Here is a 19647-nt window from a genome sequence, read left to right on the forward strand (position 1 = left end):
GCAGCAGCTCCTCCAGCAACAACAACAACAACAACAACAATAACAACAGTAACAACCATAACAACCACAATCTACGACCACACTCTGTCTCCAGGCCTACTCCTCCCCCCCTGATACCACCATATCTCCCTCACACTTCGCACGGCTCCGTCGACCACCCAGCCCAGTTCTACCAGGACCCCGAGGCCCGTCTCAAGCTACGAGTCTACCTCGCCTCCCCCCAGAAATTCGACGAAGCAATCGAATTCGGGTTCCCTTCTCTCGAACACAACGACAACCTAGGCACTCCCTTCTCCTTCGACCGCAAATGGAAAATGCAAGAATCCCCTACTTCTTCCTCCTTTATCGACTCAGAGTCCATCGCCCCCTTCGACAGTACCGCCAGTGCAAGTGGTCCGCCTAGTCCCCGCACCGCCGTACGACCGAAGACATCCGGAGATTTGAAACCCGACAGCAACCAGTCATCTTCCACATGGCGCAACCCATCAGTCTGCGATTCCGTCAACTCTCGGCCCTCGTGCTCGAGCAGGCGGCCTATCATCGTCGGCTCCTCGGGGCCCATGGGCAGCAGGGAGATGACGCTGAAGATGACGCTGACCCGACCCGATCTCAGATCAAGCGAGCTGACTTCCTCGCCGAAATCGAGCATGACCGCCGAGGAAGATCCGCTCAAGCTGGCGGATTTGCCCGTCGACGAGAAGGCGCCGGTCTGGGAGAAGCCGGAGAAGACCTCGATGAAGAGCGTCTGGAGGAAGATCACAGGCAAATCTACCTAAACCTTTGCTATTCATTACTCTCTATCTCTCTTTTTTTTTTTTTTTTTTCACTTGGTTTTCCTTTTCTGTTCACTCCACTTCGCTTCTTGCGTGAGCTATGCTTGCACCCCCTATTTTACATACCCATACTACCTTTTATTCATATATACATACCCTCGACTTGACGCCTGATATGACCCATCTCCTACTTTTTCTCTTCTACTCTACCAGTCCATCCATCTCTATTTTATTTCCTTGTGTCTTGAATACCCACCCCTTTTTTTCAATATCTACTTTTTTTTCCACATACCATGTCTGGGATCTCTCTACTTTTTCCTCTCTACCTTCTATCTGCCTGCACATAGCATATATACCCATCTACTGAGTTACTCAGTTAGCAAATGAAACTCCATGCAGACGAACCCTTCCGCTTCCACACACGTAACCGTCTCTCGTTCCCTTTTCCCTGCCGAATCAACTTACCTGCATACGGATACCCGCGTAGAAGCATGTACGTATGTCCACATCAAATATGACATGTTGTGCATGTACTAGCTTGTAGATTCCTCGTATAACTTCCTGGCATGCTTCATCCCTGGACAGTCGTATGTGTATGTGTGCATCCCTGATCCCAGCTGGTCTGCCCGGAAATACCTTTTTGCTCCCACGAATCATGACGGCATCTCGTCGACCTCAATTGCTCAGCAACGACTCCATAGCATGTCCTGCTGGTGCGTTGAGATAGCTCACATTGCTCCCCTCGAGAAGAAGAACTATATCAGCCGTGTTATGCTGGTGCATGGCTGGCAGATATGCGGCCACCTGGCTGCCTCGAGGGGAGGGGTAGGACGCAGACAGGCTTCTTTCTTCTTTCTTTTGCTTCAAGAGTTATTGTCTTACGGTCGTAGGACTTAGTCTAGTAGTTAGTATAGGTGGTCGGCAGCGGGTACGGAGGATGGCGTGAGGATGGGCAGGCTTAGGGCAGTTGGGAGTTAAGGACGGAGCCAGCAACAAAGAGCATCCACTTACCTCCATCCCCTGAGCCATCTAGTATCTCCATCACCGTCGCCATCATCATCATCATCATCGTCGTCGTCGTCGTCGTCGTCGTCGCCGTCTTTATGTCGTCTCCCTTTCTGCGGCCTCGCCTCAAACTTGAGTCTCATCACGTGACCCTCTCTTCCCTCCAGCCCATCATGTGCCCATCATGTAAGCTGCAGAAGCGAAAAAGCGACGACGACGAACGGCGAGACGACGATGAAGACAACAACTTCACCGCCAGCCAGCCAGCCAGCTGCTTGTTTCTTTTAATACCACTACTTCACCTGCGGACTCCAGTTAATTAGGTGCTATCTGCTGGGACGCCCTGACCTGCTGTGCTGTCCGTTTGTCGCTGGTCCAGGCAATTGTTTTGGTCTTGGTGAGTCCTCGAACTGCCAGCTATCTATCTACCTAGCTAGCTCCGCCGGCCTAGCTACAACGACCTCTACTGAACTCCCTACTGTAGCTTCATCCCACGATACCGATATCATACGAGACCGCAAATCCCTCTTCGCGGCCCCTCCACTACAGTTCCATACTTATGTCGTCCAGTCAATCCCACAGCTCATCATGATCGTCAGGAGCCTCCTGTTGGCCGGCAGCCTGCTGCTAGCCAGCGTCGTGCCGGCCTCCCTCACCCTTGCAAAGTCCGATGGGCCCCAGATCACAGTTAAGGAGTTCGACAAAGCGCCCCTAAACGTCCACTACTTCGAGGACACAGACACCATCATCCTGTCCGGCGACAAGGCAGAGCTCTACATCTCGACCGACGCCGCCGCCTCCTGGGACCTGCTCAAGGGGAAAAGCGGCCTCTTGTTCCCCAACAAATATCATACTCAGAGCGCGGTGATCTACGGGCCCAATCGCAAGCACTGGGTCACCTTTGATGCGGCGAAGACATGGCGCGAGTTCGAGGTCCCCGATAAGCTGGCCTTCGGAGGTAGCTTTATGCCGTTTACTTTCCATGGAAAAGATGCTGAAAAGGTCATTATCAATGCAGAGGAGTGTCAGTTTATGACCTGCAGGCGTGTGACGTATTATACCACCGACGGATTCAAGACCGTCAAGAGGCTGTTCGAGGGCGATATGGGCTGCTTTTGGGCAGTGGGTAACCCGGTCTTTGGCGAGGGTGAGCCTCATCTGCCGGATAAGCTCGACGATCGAGTGTTTTGCATCTGGCCTCACGCCACCCCGCTCGACCTGACGCGCCGTCTAATCTATTCCGATACCTACTTCAGTGACCGCAAGGCCGTGGCGGTCGAAGCGGCTGGCAGGGACATCAAGGGGGTCAACAACATGGCTTGTGTCAAGAAGTTTTTGATTCTGGCTGCTTCGTCGGTAGGAACCTCGGAGGCCGCGATATACGTTAGCAAAGATGCTGTGCATTGGGACCGGGCGGACTTTTACGGTGGCCCCAAGGTACGGGGAGGCAAGTTTACTGTCCTCGAGTCTACCAACTATAGCATCCAGGTCAACGTTGCATCGCGCAGATCCAGAGTACCCATCGGAAGCTTGTTCACCTCCGACTCCACCGGTACCTCCTTCACCATGAACCTCGACGGCGTCAACGAGGATAAGGACATGATCACCGACTTTGAGCAGGTCTCCGGCATCCAGGGCATTTTCCTCGTTAACATCGTCCAGAACGCTGAAGAGGTTAAAAAGGGTGCCACCAGGGAGAAGAAGTTGGTCAGCCGCATCTCCTTTGACGATGGCAGAACCTTCAAGCCGCTGAAGTGCGGCGATAAGGAGCTCCACCTGCATTCCATCACCCGGCCGTCCAACATCGGTAGGACATACTCCAGTCCGGCCCCGGGCCTCATCATGGGCGTTGGGAATACCGGAGACAAGCTTGGAACCTATGAAACTGGCGACACATTCGTTTCCAACGACGCGGGCGTCACTTGGCGCAAGGCCCTGGATAAAGCTCACAAGTACGAATTTGGTGACCAGGGCTCTCTGCTCGTCGCCATATTCGACGAATACAAGGACAAATTATTCACGGACGAAATATCTTACTCGCTCAACCATGGCAAGGACTGGAAGAAGGCCAAGCTGCCTCACAAAATCACCGCCTTGCAACTCACGACCACGCCGGACTCGACCTCTCTCCAGTTCCTGCTCGTGGCAGAGGACGAGAAGAAGAAGTTCTACGTCATGTCAATTGACTTTAGCGATGTCCATGAGCGCAAATGTGAAAAGAAGGACTTTGAGCGCTGGCCCGCTAGGTTGGATGAAAAGGGCGAACCGGACTGTCTCATGGGCCACAAGCAGTTCTACAGACGAAGAAAAGCCGACGCAGACTGCTTCGTCAAGGAGAAGTTCAAGGAACCCTTGCCTGAAACTGAGCCCTGCCAATGCACCAAGGAAGATTTCGAGTGTGCCGCTGGCTTCCTGCGCAACAAGGACTACGAGTGTGAACCCCATCGCAAGATGTCGCCCCCAGAGGGCAAATGCAAAAACCACGACGACAAGTTCATGGGACCTTCGGGATACCGCTTGATTCCCGGAGATGACTGTCTCAAGAAGGGCGGAGTTGACCTTGATAAGGAAGTAGAGCGGACCTGCAAGGATGCCACCAAGGCTCCCGTCAGCGGCCAGATCTCCGTCGAAACAACCCCCTTCAAGACCAAGAATCTTAATTACCGCTACCTTGAACGCAGTGATACCAGCTCCGGAGACGACGAGACCGTCATCTTGAGAACAGATGACGGGGACCTCTTTGTCACCAGAGACCATGGTAAAACATGGCAACGCGGTAAATTCAAAGAGCCCATCTCCCTATACATTCCTCACAAATACGACAACGACGTCATCTACCTTCTCACCGAAGGCAAGAAGGCATACTGGAGCATCGACAGAGCGCATTCCTTCCATTCCTTCGAAGGAAAACTGCCCATCACCAGAACACTAGGCACCCAGCCTCTATACTTCCACCCGGACCACCCAGACTGGCTGATCTGGATCGGCGGACAGGACTGCAAGGGCAAGAAATGCACCGATCTAGCGTACTATTCGAAAAACCGCGGAGACGAATGGGACCTGCTCCTCCGTGGCGTAGGCAAATGCATGTTTGTCGGCAAGGAAGGCGAACTTACAGCGGACGACCTGATATTCTGCTCGCAGCATGAGCACGAGGATCCATCCAAGAGCCTCCGCCTGATTTCCAGCGATGACATGTTCACCAAGAAAACATCCGTCCATTTCGACGGCAAGCCTATCGTCGGATACGCGAAGATGTCCGAGTTTATCGTCGTAGCTACCAAGAACGGCACGGAGCTTTCGTCCTTCACCAGTGTGGACGGCAAGACCTTCGCTCACGCTGCGTTCCCGCCTAATTACCACATCGATGCTGAATACGCATATACCGTTCTAGACAGCTCGACGCATTCCATCTTCCTGCACGTCACTGATCATCCTGCCAAAATGCACGAGTTCGGCAGTATTCTCAAGAGTAATAGCAACGGCACATCCTACGTCCTTAGTCTGCCCAACGCCAACAGGAATGACCGAGATTACGTTGACTTTGAAAAGATCCAGGTCGTTGAGGGCGTTGCACTGGCGAATATAGTTATCAACCCGGACGAAGTGAAGGCTAAGGGACAAGACAAGAAGTTCAGGTCCCTGATCACGCACAACGATGGATCTGAATGGGCTCTTCTGCCTCCTCCCAAGAAAGACGTTGAGGGGAAAAGCTTCGACTGCAAGGTCAAGGACAAGGGCACGGAAGATTGTGCCCTGCATCTCCACGGATTCACTGAGCGCCGCGAGAACAGGGACTCGATGTCTTCTGGTTCTGCCGTCGGATTGATCATTGGTGTTGGAAACGTAGGCTCCTCCCTAACACCCCGGGCTGAAAGCGACACCTACATGAGCCGTGATGCGGGCATTACCTGGCACCAGATCAAAAAGGGTCGATACCAGTGGGAATTCGGCGACCAGGGATCCATCGTCGTCATTGTTGCGGAGGAGAAGCCAACAAAGGTCCTTTCGTACTCGCTTGACGAAGGCGAGACATGGACGGATTTCGAATTCAGCGACAAGGAGGTGACGGTTGAAGATATCTCGACCGTTCCATCGGATACATCGAGGAATTTCATCCTTTGGTGCCGGCCTGGTTCTAGCAATGAGATTGTGGCGTATAACGTTGACTTCTCTGGTCTCAAGGAGAGAGAGAAGCAGTGTGTACTCAAGAAGGAGTCACCTGAGGCTGATGATTATTACCTCTGGTCCCCCAAACACCCTATGCAAAAGGACAATTGTCTATTCGGTCATGTTTCGATGTATCATCGCAAGAGGCCTGAGGCAAAGTGCTACAACGGCCCGAAGCTCGATAGACTGAGCGCCGAGAAGAAGAACTGCCAATGTACCCGCCAGGACTACGAATGGTAAGCGTCCCCTGCTCTAAAAACATAAAAGCAGCGATACTGTGCAAGCAATACTAACATTAGTTCAGTGACTACAACTACGAACGCCAGTCAGACGGCTCCTGCGCTCTAGTCAAGGGCCTCAAACCTGCTGACCCAATGCAAATCTGCAAGGACGACCCAGAGGCCATCGAATACTTCGAACCAACAGGCTACCGCAAACTCCCCGTCAGCACCTGCGAAGGCGGCCACCAACTCGACCACCTCGTCGCACGCCCCTGTCCCAATAAAAAGAAAGAATTTGACGAAAAACACCCCGGCATCGGCGGCATCGGCCTGTTCTTCGCCATCTTCTTCCCCGTCGCCATCGCCACGGGCGTAGGATACTGGGCCTTCTCCAAATGGGACGGCAAATTCGGCCGTATCCGACTGGGCGAGTCTCAGCCTGAATCTATCTTCTCAAGAGACTCCCCCCTCATCTCTGTACCAGTCACTATAGTCGCGGGCACCGTGGCTGTGATTACCGCTCTCCCATTACTATTTTCGAGCCTCTGGAGGAGTTTCAGAGGGTATACCCGACTCCCTGGGTCATGGGGACAGAGACAGAGACCGTATGCTTCGCGAGGCGCCTTTGCCGCTCGGAGAGGCGAGTATGTTGGCGTTGTGGATGATGAGGACGAACTTCTTGGAGCTGAGGAGTTTGAAGGTGATGAAGAGGAAGACGTGTGATTGCTTCACTTCACCCTAACTCCTACCTACTTCCTACTTCTTTCCCCGTAGCAGGGAACAGATACTCTAACTTAATGGACACGATTATGCTGAACAGTGCGGAGAGATGTTTCTCACTCTCCTATATATTTTCTTTTGCTTTCTTTTTTTGTTCTTCCTTTAAGCCTGTTCTGTTCTTTCTGACCTTCTGGAACTCTGTGCTATATGTCATATATATCTCCTTTTTCTCATGGTCGCTCTAGGTAGAATAAATGTTCGGTTTCTTTCTTTGCTGCCGTTGCTGTCTATCCCCTTGGGTGCATCTGATGCTTTGATATGTATGATGTAATCAGTATTTTGGTTCTAAAAGTTTCAATTAGTCGGAATTAAAAATAACAGTAGTTCTATTGGTTGCGATATCCAGTCTCTAAAAGCAGCCAATGGAAATTCACTTTACACAACTCAATTCTTCGAGTCGATCCTTTCTTTGTACAACCATCGAACCTCAGCTGCGAAGATGGACTTCATATGACGCAGCATATACCCATATGCGTATACTGCACATATCACCAGGATAAAGCCACATGTCCTGTTATTTCATCCTTCCATGAAGGAAACCTCGGTCACGAGCCGAATACTTATCTCCTCCATTCTTCACCGGCATGCTCCGCCAGATAAGCAACAGATATCCACCGATTACCTAGCTAGCCATGGATCTCTCGACCTGGGGAAACCCCTGAGTATAACTTATTCTTATCTCTATCAAGCGCAGTGGTGGTGGATACATGACGACGAAGATCGCCCAGCCTGCTTTCCCCAAGTTTCTCACCCCAGCAACAAATACACTGTGCTATCAGCGGAAGACTCCAGGTCATGATACACATTATCAGACGCTAACGGCCTTTGGCACGCTAGAGATAATGAAATGATAGATGTACCCGGCCATTTCCTTCTACACCTGTTTAAATAACTTGTTCTCGCTGGAGTGATGTGACTTCTTTCGCCTGTTCGTCTACATCCTGCTTTACCGGTAGGGTAGTTGGTTAAATGACACCCAAACTACTTACCTTCGACATGTCGAAATACCGACGCTACGCATATACCTTTACCTCTTTCCATGCCCTACATAACGCCATTAAACTAGAGAGTTCCTCAAGCCTCGCCAATGAAGATTTGTTTCCCTCGCCGCCTGAAAAACGTACCTGGACTGCATTCAACTTCTTCGCATACTGGTAACGCCCAGTCTCATTTCATCCATTCTAGTTAGGTGCCGTGCTTCACTCCCTTCTAACGCACTTATAGGTGGAGTGAGTCCTGGGCAATTTCAGCGTGGTCGATTGGTGCCTCGTTAATCACCGTTGGAGCCACGGTGAGAGATGCAGTGCTCGTTGTTCTGTTCGCAAACCTACTTACTTCCGTCGTGATCGTATTGAACGGACGAGCTGCGGCAGCATACCATATTGGATATCCGGTACTGTCCAGAACAAGTTTTGGAATCTATGGCCAGTACTTTGTGGTGGTGCTGCGTGCATTGGTTGGCATTGCATGGGGTATGGTCCCTTTATACCTACAATATGGACCGTAACTAATATAGATTATTACCAGGCGGTGTACAATTATACTATCAAGGACAGTTCCTGTCCGTATGTCTTCGTTGCGTATTTCCAGGATGGAGCAAGATTCCAAATACTATACCGGCAGTAAGTATGGCCGGTCATTCGGCCCAAGTCTAAGCTAAGTCCTTATTAGAACCAAGCCATCACTGTTCAAGGGCTGATAGGTTTCTTCCTCGCCTTTCTAACCGCTCTTCCCTTCACTCTTATACATACTACCAAAATCCGACATGTGTTCAGCTTCAAAGCCATCATCGTACCTCTAGCAGGACTTGGGATCGTATGCTGGGCCATTACCGCCAACAAAGGGGTTTCAACACATAAGCTCATCGACGAATCGAAACGTAAATCGACGTCTATCTTTGCATGGGGATTAGTTGCCCAGCTCAATGCTGTGTTTGGTGCAAACTCCGCTCTTATAGTTACAGTTCCTGACCTCGCTCGATATTCCACAAATCGAAATGCACAGGTATACGGGCAGGCTTTGGGATTGCCGCTGTCTCAAACAATATGTGCGGCATTCGGAATCATTACTACTGTGGGTACTCAAAGTGGTCGTCTTCTTCGTCAGACCCCAACTAATAATGCCTAATAGGCTGCTGTTAAGAACATGTATGGAGAAGCATATTGGAATCCATATGACCTCCTTAACGGTATACTGGACCATGGCTACACTCCTAAAGCACGAGCAGGAGTGTTCTTTACTGCTGCAGCCTGGGCATTTGCGACCCTAGGAACATCAATTGCATGCAATGCTGTTCCCTTTGCTGCTGATATCACCTGTCTCGCGCCAAAATACATAAATATCGTCCGGGGCCAGGTAATCTGGCTGATAATTTCACTATCAATTGTTCCATGGTATGTACTTTTTTTTTGCTTTTCCCCTATGCAACACCACTAACATGATTTAAATAGGCGTTTTGTTGGAACTGTAAGCGGCTTCCTCCGTTTCCTCACAGGCTATTGTATCTTCCAGGGTCCCGTGGTTGGCATCGTGCTGATAGATTACTTCTTCGTCCGGAGAGGTAACCTTTACTTACCGGATCTATACCGCCATTCCTCAACTGCACGATACTACTTTACCAAGGGGTTCAATATTCGTGCCTTTGCTGCATTTATCGTTGGGTCCTTACTCCCTTTGCCAGGACTGATAGGGAGTTTTGGCAACTCCTTTTCTACTGCGGCAGACCATATGTTTTCGCTAGGCTGGATACTTAGCTTTTTGGTTGGTAGTCTAGCCTACTGGATACTTTGTGCTCTGTTCAAAGTTCCTGGTGATGATGCCAGTTACGGATTTGAAGAGAAGGTGGCAGAGGCAGAAGAGATGATATGCCAAGGTGGGGATGCATTGTCTCCATCTTGTGAAGCGAAGGGTGATACATCTCTGCAGGTTGAAGAGATTGAGCGTAATGTAATATAATGGTCAATCACTCAATTAATCTTCAGTGGCAAATATGAATTCCCATAACTAGTTACGGATTTGTTTAGGATATTTGGCACTAGATACAATTTTGATATTTAATAATCCTGTGTATAGTTTTTTTAGATATCAGCGCCGAATTTCACTCACCGCACTGTCTATATCATGCTGTATGCATGTGTTTAGCTGGGAGGTGGTAGATCGGCAGGACTGAAAGATGATGGAAGCAACTAGTACCGGATGCAGGTCAGTATATGCCTATTTCATTAGAAGCAGGGATATATATACCTCTCCCATGGTCGTCAGTGTATACTTCCCGTCCCCTCCATACATATAGATCGGGAAGTCCAATGCACAGAATTGACGCATACTAAGTCGGCGGTTAACATCATTAAGACAAGCTTACCTGTCCCGGCGGGGGGGAAAAGGGATGCTATGCGGGTGCCACATACAACTGCCGACACATGCCACATGGCGATGCTCCCGGATTTATATCCGTAGCTACAGCAATAGCCTTGAACCTGGTATGGCCAGCCGCCTTTTATGCCTGGGTATTAACAGCAGATCAAAATGCGGGGTGCAGGGGTTTGGTGTAGCTTCATACCACAGCCGTTCCCATGGCGCAGCGCTCAGCGCATACGCCAACCGGATAGCTGACATTCTCGACGTTGACGCCGGTAATGTACTCGCCGCTCTCGGTCAACAGGCATGCACCAACGCGGAACTTAGAGTAGACACCTGTATAGAAGTCAGTCCCTGGACAGGCGTTTCTTTCGGCTGTGGAAATTAACGAACAGTAAGCGCGGTCTTTGGCCGCGATGGCCTTCTGGCCCATTGTCTCTACCTCTACGTCGGTGATTGAAGCTGCCATCCTGACTTTTGAGTAGTTGGGTGTCCTAGCAAGTCTCTTGACTGAGGTAGATGTTTTGTTTGTATGTTATTGTTGAAGAGTAACGAGATGGAGTCGATATTTAGTTGCTTTACTATGGAAAAGTCTAGTGCAAGGCTAGTACCGGAGCGGACTCCGCCGCCTTCTGTGAGTCAACATCAAACACGCACAAGGATGTTTGAGGGTACATGAATATACTTAGATCCTGCTTTCAATAAGTAAAAAAAGCTCTCTAGAACGGGGCATATCGGCAAAAGTAAATGAACCATCCAAAACACCGTACACCTGTATCTACCAGCCATCCAATGTGTATATGTACCGAGAAATCAAGTCATAAATATGGTAAAGAAATGATAAGGTTTTCAGCTACTGGAAGTGAGCCTTCAAGCCTTCGTATATGGAAAAGATAAAGGCTGAGCTGGGTGCCGATCGAGCAACCGTGATACCGCAGCCACGATATAAACCAGCGATACCGTGCTGTCTCCAGACCGCCTTTCCCACAGACCAGAAAGAGGGCATCTTAGCACTACTTTTAGCCGAGTGTGCAGCTATATCTTCTGTCTGAATGCGTGACTTGATAGTGTCTGCCGGGAAGAAGATAAAATTATAGAGAACGCCAGCGGTAGCCCCGGCAATCATCTGCTGGTATACTGGCAAAGGTGGCAGATCGTCTGCCATCCCCTGCTTTCCCTGCAGTGAAACAGCGGGGTTATAATGTCGAAATAGAGCGGATACGCCTTCATAGCCGCCAAACCAAGACGCAGAGCCGCCGGTTTCACGGATGAGGGTACCAAGCTGTCCACGCCAAAGGCCGAGAACGCCATGTGTTCGAAACACAGCTGAGACGATGGCTAGAGGGCCCATTGCTTTGCCTTGACGCTGGCCCGCGGGAACTTGCATTTTGCACTTGACCAGCTCGACGGGCGTGAGGAGAATCGAGGTGAATGCGCCGGATGCTGCACCGCAGACCAGCAGGGCGGTGTATGGAAGCTTCTCCAGACCGCCGTAGACATAGTCCCGGGCTAAGTGTTGTGTGAGGCGGTAGCTGAAGAAGAGAGAGCTATTTTCGATAGCTGCGCCGAGAAGGGGCGCACTGATGCCACGATAAAGTCCCTGTATGCCTTCTTGCCGCAGGGACTGACGGAAACAGTCGATGGGACCGGTATAGCGGAGGGGAAGGCCGTCTGGCTGAGACTGTAATCGCACTTTGACGGTATCGAAGGGGTACTCTATGTATTTTCCAACCATGCCAGCGATCTATTTGTATAAAACAGTTAGCTAGGCTGAAGTTTTACGCACACAACAATCGAGTCATTACTCACAGAGCCGAAAACAATGTCCTTGACCGCATCGATGCCATGATGCTGTGCTCGTACGGGCAGGTCGGACAGTTCGACGTTCATAGTGTGAATGGTGGGCTTCTGCTTCACCGCCGGCAGAGAGTCTCCGTCCATGATGGTGGGCTTGTGGTTGTGGTTGTTGCGCAGCTGAGAACGGGAGTCAGGAGGAATCGGTATGACCCTGGACAGGCCGCTATCGGAGGGTCCTTATAGAGCAGCTGCCAACAGTGAAGCGAACCATGCTTCCAGTGAAGCGGAGCAAGAGTCTGCACGATATTCAGATGCCTCTGCACGGCGGCGGAACGGACAGACTGGTCGCAAAGTAAGAATTTTAAGATAAATAATGCGAGGTTTGGCAGCTTAGGTTGACGTTATAAATAGCCACCGGGGCAAGGTTGTGTCGACCGCCGAGTCTTCGAGTGCACTCCGTACAGACGTGCTAAAGCGTACTATCAACGTAGATCCATCCCATCCTGTGGCTTTTCTTCCTCTTCTTCTTCCTCTCTTCTTCTTTTCTTCTTCTTCTTGAAAGTCGTCGACTTTTCTTTCGTTTCTTCGGCTTTTTTCTTTTCTTTTCTTTTTTTGGTTACGAAAATAACATGATTAGTCAGCGAGAAATGGGGCTCTTCGGCCTTCGGAGTAACCTTAATACGGTTATCTGATCAAAAAGATAAGATCTCACGCTAGTCTGCTTTTGGACACTTTTCCTTCCTCCAAAAAAGCAAAAAAAAAGACGACGAAAAAGAGAGAAAGAGAGGAAGAAAGAAAGAGACGAAGCGGAGAAGGAAAAAAAGGGAAGAGAAGAAGCAGTCGAAAAGGAAGACAGGAAAGACAGACGAGAGGAAAGATGTCGGAAGCCACACATGACTCCGTCGAGGTGGCCTCTGAGAAGAAAGCTGCCCCGACTTCTGCCACAGGATCGTCTAAGCCAAAGGGGATGCGCAAGAATGGTAGTTATTGCCATCTATTTGCTACTATCAGAATATTGACACCCTTGCTAATGTTTATTTGATGTGGTATAGGTAAAATTGGCATGCGCCCAAGAAGGCCTTTAGACCGACTGCCGGACAGACATCGTATGCGAAGCGGCTGGAAGAGCGAAAAGCGATGGCCGTGATGAAAGAGAAAGAGAAGGAGATGAAGGAGGAGAAGGAGGCTACAAGACAGGTAGGCTGCTTTTACGGCTTGAAATACCAGTATAGTGATACCTAATACTAAGTTCTTCCCTTCTTCAGGCCCGCATACAAGCTATCAAGGACCGACGAGCAGCCAAGGAAGAGAAGGAGAGATACGAGAAGCTGGCCGAGAAGATGCACCGCAAACGAGTCGAGCGGATGAGGAAGCGCGAGAAGAGGAACAAGCTGCTTAATTCTTAGACAACATTGGCTTTTTGATCGTTTTCTTTGCATGCGCTGGAGTTTGGGGTTATTATAGTGGGATTTAAAAAGTCGAATTTGGATGCTCTACACAGACATGAAGATATACCAGATACTACTAGCTACTGGCTATAGCTAGAAATACAGATGAATAGGATGGCTGAATGTTCTAGCCTGGTGGTAATTGGCTTGCCTTCTCTTTATCCTTAGGCATTGAGACCTGCTCCACAAGGATTAATGGCATTGAGACACTTCTTAGTGCTTTAATGCTAAAAATTCAGCTTTACAAACATAAATTAACCTAGTATAAATATAATCCCGGTAGACATCTATTTATAAATTCAATCAATGCTACATAGAAACTGTTGCTTACTCTGCTGCAGGGTCTCTGAGGGATGACGTAGTTAGCGTAGCCCAGCCAGAAAAACAAACCCCTGTTAATAAAACTATTTAAAATCCACTGACCCCAGACATCCTGCGATTGTACTGCCTGTGGAGAGCATGCAATAGCAAGCAGTGCTGAACCAGCAATCCTAAGACAGCAGCTGAGCGCTGGCAGAGGCAGAGAAAGAGAAGATGGAGCAGGACAACCTCCGGATACCCCCTTTGGCGCTGCCTGCCGCACCACAAACAGCAGCAGCAGAAGGCAGCCCCGATGAAGGCACCGAGATGCACACGGCTTCACCCGCTCCACCAGCTTCACCGGCTTCATCCTCGCTGCAGCCCTCGCCTCTGCTGGCTCCCAGCAGGGCCTATCCATCGCTCAATAACAACCTCTACATCCCGCACCACGCCAGCATACCGGACCCGTTGCTATTCTCCCCGTCCAGCCCATTGCAGCACCCCGAGGACAGGAGTTACGACGCCGAGAAACGCAGCCGACGACACCATAAGCACCAGAAATCACGGCATGAGCGCGACGAGAGACATCTGAGGAACCCGAGCTTCCCCATAGAGCAAGTCGCGGAGATGCCCTTTCACCTGGGCAAGAAGAAAGCTCGCGCCGCTGCGGCGGAGGCGGAGGAGAGGGCAAAGGCGCAGGAGAAGCGGGAGCTTGACGAAAAAGCTCGTCGTGACAGAGAGGCCAGGGAGAACAGGGAGGAGCTTGCGAGACGGTTCCCGTTTACCAGGACGAGAGAGGCGGTCACTCAGGCTCGTGTTGAGGAGCTGCATACGAGGAGACTCGGGGCCGAAGGGTACGTTCTACTGTCTCTATTCTACATGATGATTGCTGGTATAGGAGTTATATCATACTAACCTACATGTGCAGCGCGAATAGAGAACTCTTCAACGAAATTACTGAAAAATCAGACTCATTCTCCAAACGAATCGAAGACACTTGCAGCAATCTGGTCAACGATGCCAGTGCAATCCGCGGCACTATTTACAGTCTCCAACGGCTCAGTAACACCGCTTTGGCGCAGCACAGAGAATTCCTATATCGCACGACGGGCGTGATGCGCAATGCGGAAAGACATGTACAAAACTTCAACAAATTCGAGCGCCAGCTGCAGAGCATTGCGTTGCTGGAGGCTCGTTTGAAGGCTACAGAGGAAGCATCTAAGAAGCTGGACGCCAGACTCGACATTACGCGGCAGAGAATCTATGCCTGGGACCGTGAAGAAGACGAGTGGCAGGCGAAAATCAATCGGCGCTTGAGGATTCTCGGTGCTACTATTGTCCTCTTGTTTGCTGCTTGGGTCGGCATGAAAGTCATGGGTAAAGTGTACCCTGACTACTCTATCTTCGGTTCCAAGGCGAACACCACCTTGCATGGAAACTCTTCGGAATGCTCTGCAGCGTCCCTTGACAATGCAAAGGATGCCATGACTACAGGCACTGCAATTGACGTTGCAACAGGCACTCCGACCAGCACTCCAACTACTGGCCGCGCAAGGAACGCCTACAAAACTCCTCTTGACTTGGACGCCTTGGAGGAGCCATTGCAGCGGATAATCGATGAGCTGTGAACCTGTCTCTACATGTGATACTCTTTTTATCTTGAAACTCTTGCTACTGATCAATATGATCCTACCAACGTTTCAAAGGAAGGGAATGGCACTCCACGCAGTTAAATGGACTACGGCAGATTTATGGAAGAAGCATGAGGACGGAGTTGGAGGATTTTTTGAGTTAACCCGGAGTTGTTTGCTATATACCTTACATTTGCATATGATACCCCCATACAGAGTGGAGTTTTAACGGAATCAAAGAGGTGTCAATTCTTTCAATCTATACCAATTCGTAGATATGTGTAAGTTCTGTTTCAATTATTTATCACACGGCAAATCCCTTCAACCAAAAACATGTCGTGACCCCTTTCATATGCATGAGAAAACAAAATATAAAAACCAAAAGATGCATCTCCCATAGGCCAAGAGCGTAAAAAGAAACGAAAATGAAGGAAGCCTGCCCGCGAGTTCCCAGAATAAATCATCACCAGGAAACTCATATCCTTCGCCACCTAAGCCTCAACTCAAGAAGGAGGCGCCCCAGCCGCAGCCCCGGATTTCTTCTTCTTATCCTCCACCAACTCAAAGTTATCCTCTGGGACTTCCTTGTAATTCTCCAGTAACCAGTCCATCACCTCCTCACTGACATCTCCTTGTACAGTGATCTCCTCGTTTGTTCCAGTCGCGGCAGCAGCACCAGTAGCCTTTGTCACCGAGCTTCCTGTTGCAAACTTCTTGCCTAGTCCCTTAGCTACCTTCTTGTTGTCTAACCCATGCGCCTCAAGGCCAGATATAACAGTAACGAATTTCCGCTTATTACGTTCCACCCGTCTGATCAGAATCTTGGAAGCAGCTTTCTTCTCATGTTCACGGCTCTCGGCCTGAGCGGCTTTGGCTTCTTTCTTAGCGGCGTCTTTGGCTGCTCGTTCCCGGGCTTCAACGGATAGAGCGGAGAGGTTTGCGGCGATTGTTTCTGCTCATGTTAGACCCTCGACCGGTACGTCTGAAAGGAAGGTAGTGTGGAGGTACCATCTGAATATAGCTTCTGGTAGAGATCTGGGTGTGATTTTTCTAGCCATTCTTCGCATTTCTTCTTTGTGCCGCCGAATTCACAGTACTAATTGTATGGATTCCAGGTCAGTCACGCGAGCCCATGGGTGGTTCAAATGGTATAAAAAGTCAAAGGTATAGTAATTTTAAGAAAATGGACTATATCAAACTAGCTCCCAGGGGCATAATCCGTACCTCTGGAGGAAGAGAGCACACTATAAGAAGCACATTCAACGTTAGCCTTCATCCCACCATAGCTTTGGAGGGGCAGTCAGCGCGGGTCAATCCAAGTTTACCTCCACAGTATATTATATGACGGGCCTGAGGCTCAGCAGGCGCAGTCCCAGCGTCTCCATTTTCAGTGTCAGCCATGATTCCCCTTTATATCTTTGCTATGATCTATAGCAATAAGACGAAAATAAATGCTTTCTTCTGCTTCTTTTGTTTCTTTCCTTACTTGCGGGACGTCGAGATTATGTAATAAACATGACTAATATATGACTAAGGAATGGTTTTCGGATTAAATATATTCCATATCCGGCTATCTTGGGCCGAAAAGGGAAAAAAGCGACGTCGCTTGCAAGATGAAGAGAAGAAACGCTACAAACACGCATATCTTGAAGAGAGAAAAAGACGATGAGAGATGACGGAAGATGGAAGGCTTCCTGGTCGTCCTTGGGATTGGGGAAGCGATGCCGGCACAGAGTTGCAGCGGCGCATCATGGACGCTAGAAAAGGCGGTGTTTCACCGGAGTCTATTTGACCAGGCGATCCCCGATGACAGACGGAGCTCGCCAGCGTCATTAAACATTGCTCCTTTGACAGCAGTTCAAGGAAAAAACAAGTCAGACAACACGATGCTTCGACTGACCTGGCTCAATTGCAATGTTGATTGACATTTAACTTGGCCGAGTAGCCGAGATTGTATACGCTGATACGAAGTATACAAGTCGACGGAGACGGGAGAGACAACGTCATGGATAACTGCGTAGATATGCCGCTGCACTACATGGATGGATTCCTGTCATTTATAATCTCGACCAGGCGTGAAGCGACGGCCGGTGTTATTTTCTGGAGCTATCAATACTGATATAGCAGGTCGCTCATATTTAAGAAGCCGAACCGGTTCGCTTACACCATGTCCAAGGAAAGCAACCAGGCATCGCTTAGCTGTCGAGTATCTATACTTACATACTTCGACTTCCTCGACTTCGTCAAGAACTGCAGATAAATAGACATCTATGATGCTTGGAAGGGTCTCTGCATCAAGGGTCTCAACCTGATTTCCTGCAGAAGCCGCTGCTCCTATAGGCCCCCTGTTAATATGTGACGCCCTTTTTGCATTGTAAAGGTGACCAGACCTTCTGCTGGCTTCGGATTTAGTCGTGCAATTGCACTGATGCATACACGAATAGCAACTATAGGTCACTTAATCCGCATAGCATAAGAGCTGGCGGTGATGGTGAGTTGCTTTCGCTCATATAGACACCTCACAAACCAAGCTAGATGGTAACAAGTTATATATGCACGGCCGTTAAGAATCATGGTTCACTCTGCTCAATGCATGCATTGCGCTGATTAAATTGGGCGACTTCTCAAGGTCAGCCGCTGGGCGGCATGGCTTATCAACTGGCCCAGAGAAAACATCTCATCCATGTCGAGGCTAGGCACCCATCCATATATATACATACATACGTACCGAATGATGCAATGTTGATATGGTCTGGAATGCCGATTCCGCGGCATATTTCCTCGTTTTATGCAGTCGAAGAGGGAGGGAGGGGAAGCTGAATGAAGGAGATGATGGACATTGCATGCAGTCAAGCAAAGCGATTAGTGCCTCTTTGCGCCCCTCCTACCACTAACCAACCCCTCGTCAAGCCTCGTCGTACAAGGATGTGATCTTTGACATGAAAAAAAAAGGGCGGAACATCATCGGCTAGTTATATGCACGCTGGTAGTACGGAGTACACCACCCAGAGACCGACGTTTAAAACAGGCCGATCATCGAAGCAGAACCAGAGACCGTGCCGCAGCCTGGTTCTTTAGCCTGCCCAAGCTCAATATATCACACCACCAATTGGCTTGTATCATGATTCCCCCGCAGTTCGTAGGGGAAGTCGGTCGCATCGCGACCTTGAGATAGGCCAAGGAGGGCCCCCCCGTCACCCGCTGGCGGAGTATTTCGGGAGAAGCGGGATATTGCTGCATGATGAGAAGAGCAGAGAGAGGTGGGAACCAAAGAAAAAACTGGATCCCCCAAGATTGTGCTAAAAAAGGAGCTTTGTGCCCCGATGTTAGATCTCGATTCCAACATCCGAACCCAAGACCAAGACCAACCCTGGAAGACGGAAGAAGAGGTCCATGCCACGCCATCGGTTAACAGGAGCCATCAAAGACAAAAAGAGAGAATAGTAGGAGAGTCTGGCTTTCAGACTTCCCGTGTCTCTCCTCTGCTTGATCTTGACCTTGTTATTTGCTGGTCTTGTTTATTGTTCTTCTGGCACCAAGGGGTCTACCCCATACAGGTACCGTCGAACAAGAAGGTGATGCAGTGTACATGGCTTGCGCAGCCGATAACAGTCGCACCACCGCACTGGGAGGGAAAAGCAAATACGGGCGCTTCCAACTTCGCTCGAAGCTTGATGTACTTACATAGAATGTACAGCACCCTACCATGGTCGAGATTGCAGCATCACTCTTCCCAACCATGGACACAGCGCACACGGGATTAAGGCACTGGTCGTCGATATTCAGCCAGCATCATCATATCTCCCCCATTTGCCTTCGGATTATGTCAATATAGCTGACTCAAGCTGTCGATAACCAAGTCAACTTATTTGCAAACCGCGCGGGGCGGGGCCGAGGTCACGGCAGAGATGGCTGTGCAGAGAGAGACTACCTAGCTCTATGGCTGTATATGTCCATGCACAGGCTAGTCGTCTCTCTGGTCTGGCCGCACCGTGGCGACAACCGGCTCTTTCTCTCTGGGCTTCTTCTTTTGTAAGGCTTTTCCCAGGCTTGTCGACTCCCCTCTTTTGCCATTATTTGCTAGTGGATCATGGATGACTGTCTTGTGTTGTTTTTTTCTCATTCCTGCTCCCGGGGGATAACATAGCTGTATGTAGTCAACTGT

At 49.8% G+C, this 19647-nt stretch overlaps 10 protein-coding genes across 10 annotated transcripts in view; 6 read left to right on the forward strand and 4 right to left on the reverse strand.

The window, feature by feature from the left end:
- Positions 1–803, forward strand: part of TERG_11802 (uncharacterized protein) — a 1804-nt gene extending 1001 nt beyond the window's left edge. The window contains exon 3 of the mRNA XM_003237326.2: positions 5–803. Coding sequence (XP_003237374.2) covers positions 5–776 — 772 coding nt within the window. The 3' untranslated portion in view covers positions 777–803. The remainder of the gene's footprint in view (positions 1–4) is intronic.
- Positions 804–2048: 1245 nt separating this feature from the next.
- TERG_02098 (uncharacterized protein) lies at positions 2049–6892 on the forward strand (the record flags this gene model as incomplete). Its single annotated transcript, XM_003237330.2, has 2 exons — positions 2049–6184; positions 6253–6892. Exons 1-2 carry the CDS (start codon positions 2367–2369, stop codon positions 6890–6892), a joined length of 4458 nt encoding a protein of 1485 aa, XP_003237378.1. The 5' UTR covers positions 2049–2366.
- Positions 6893–9094: 2202 nt separating this feature from the next.
- On the forward strand, positions 9095–9904 carry TERG_02099 (uncharacterized protein; the record flags this gene model as incomplete). The annotated part of the gene is made up of 2 exons (XM_003237331.2): positions 9095–9342; positions 9400–9904. The coding sequence occupies 2 exons, from the start codon at positions 9095–9097 to the stop codon at positions 9902–9904; spliced, it is 753 nt and encodes a 250-aa protein (XP_003237379.2).
- A 182-nt stretch (positions 9905–10086) lies between these two features.
- TERG_02100 (cytidine deaminase) lies at positions 10087–10775 on the reverse strand (the record flags this gene model as incomplete). The annotated part of the gene is made up of 5 exons (XM_003237332.1): positions 10087–10134; positions 10193–10274; positions 10357–10442; positions 10509–10642; positions 10700–10775. The coding sequence occupies 5 exons, from the start codon at positions 10773–10775 to the stop codon at positions 10087–10089; spliced, it is 426 nt and encodes a 141-aa protein (XP_003237380.1).
- A 384-nt stretch (positions 10776–11159) lies between these two features.
- Positions 11160–12247, reverse strand: TERG_02101 (uncharacterized protein; the record flags this gene model as incomplete). Its single annotated transcript, XM_003237333.1, has 2 exons — positions 11160–12050; positions 12116–12247. 2 exons carry the CDS (start codon positions 12245–12247, stop codon positions 11160–11162), a joined length of 1023 nt encoding a protein of 340 aa, XP_003237381.1.
- Positions 12248–13240: 993 nt separating this feature from the next.
- On the forward strand, positions 13241–13509 carry TERG_02102 (uncharacterized protein; the record flags this gene model as incomplete). The annotated part of the gene is made up of 2 exons (XM_003237334.2): positions 13241–13300; positions 13369–13509. 2 exons carry the CDS (start codon positions 13241–13243, stop codon positions 13507–13509), a joined length of 201 nt encoding a protein of 66 aa, XP_003237382.2.
- A 503-nt stretch (positions 13510–14012) lies between these two features.
- TERG_02103 (uncharacterized protein) lies at positions 14013–15479 on the forward strand (the record flags this gene model as incomplete). Its single annotated transcript, XM_003237335.2, has 2 exons — positions 14013–14705; positions 14780–15479. Exons 1-2 carry the CDS (start codon positions 14086–14088, stop codon positions 15477–15479), a joined length of 1320 nt encoding a protein of 439 aa, XP_003237383.1. The 5' UTR covers positions 14013–14085.
- Positions 15480–15985: 506 nt separating this feature from the next.
- TERG_02104 (translation machinery-associated protein 22) lies at positions 15986–16883 on the reverse strand (the record flags this gene model as incomplete). Its single annotated transcript, XM_003237336.1, has 4 exons — positions 15986–16434; positions 16491–16578; positions 16707–16726; positions 16808–16883. The coding sequence occupies 4 exons, from the start codon at positions 16881–16883 to the stop codon at positions 15986–15988; spliced, it is 633 nt and encodes a 210-aa protein (XP_003237384.1).
- Positions 16884–17535: 652 nt separating this feature from the next.
- Positions 17536–17916, reverse strand: TERG_02105 (uncharacterized protein; the record flags this gene model as incomplete). The annotated part of the gene is made up of 1 exon (XM_003237337.2): positions 17536–17916. The coding sequence occupies one exon, from the start codon at positions 17914–17916 to the stop codon at positions 17536–17538; it is 381 nt and encodes a 126-aa protein (XP_003237385.2).
- Positions 17917–18681: 765 nt separating this feature from the next.
- On the forward strand, positions 18682–19394 carry TERG_11803 (uncharacterized protein). Its single transcript, XM_047750860.1, has one exon. The coding sequence runs from the start codon at positions 18806–18808 to the stop codon at positions 19244–19246; it is 441 nt and encodes a 146-aa protein (XP_047605583.1). The 5' UTR covers positions 18682–18805; the 3' UTR covers positions 19247–19394.
- Positions 19395–19647: the final 253 nt, after the last annotated feature.

This window comes from Trichophyton rubrum (genome assembly GCF_000151425.1).
Source record: "Trichophyton rubrum CBS 118892 genomic scaffold supercont2.2, whole genome shotgun sequence".
NCBI classification, from domain to species: Eukaryota; Fungi; Ascomycota; class Eurotiomycetes; order Onygenales; family Arthrodermataceae; genus Trichophyton; species Trichophyton rubrum.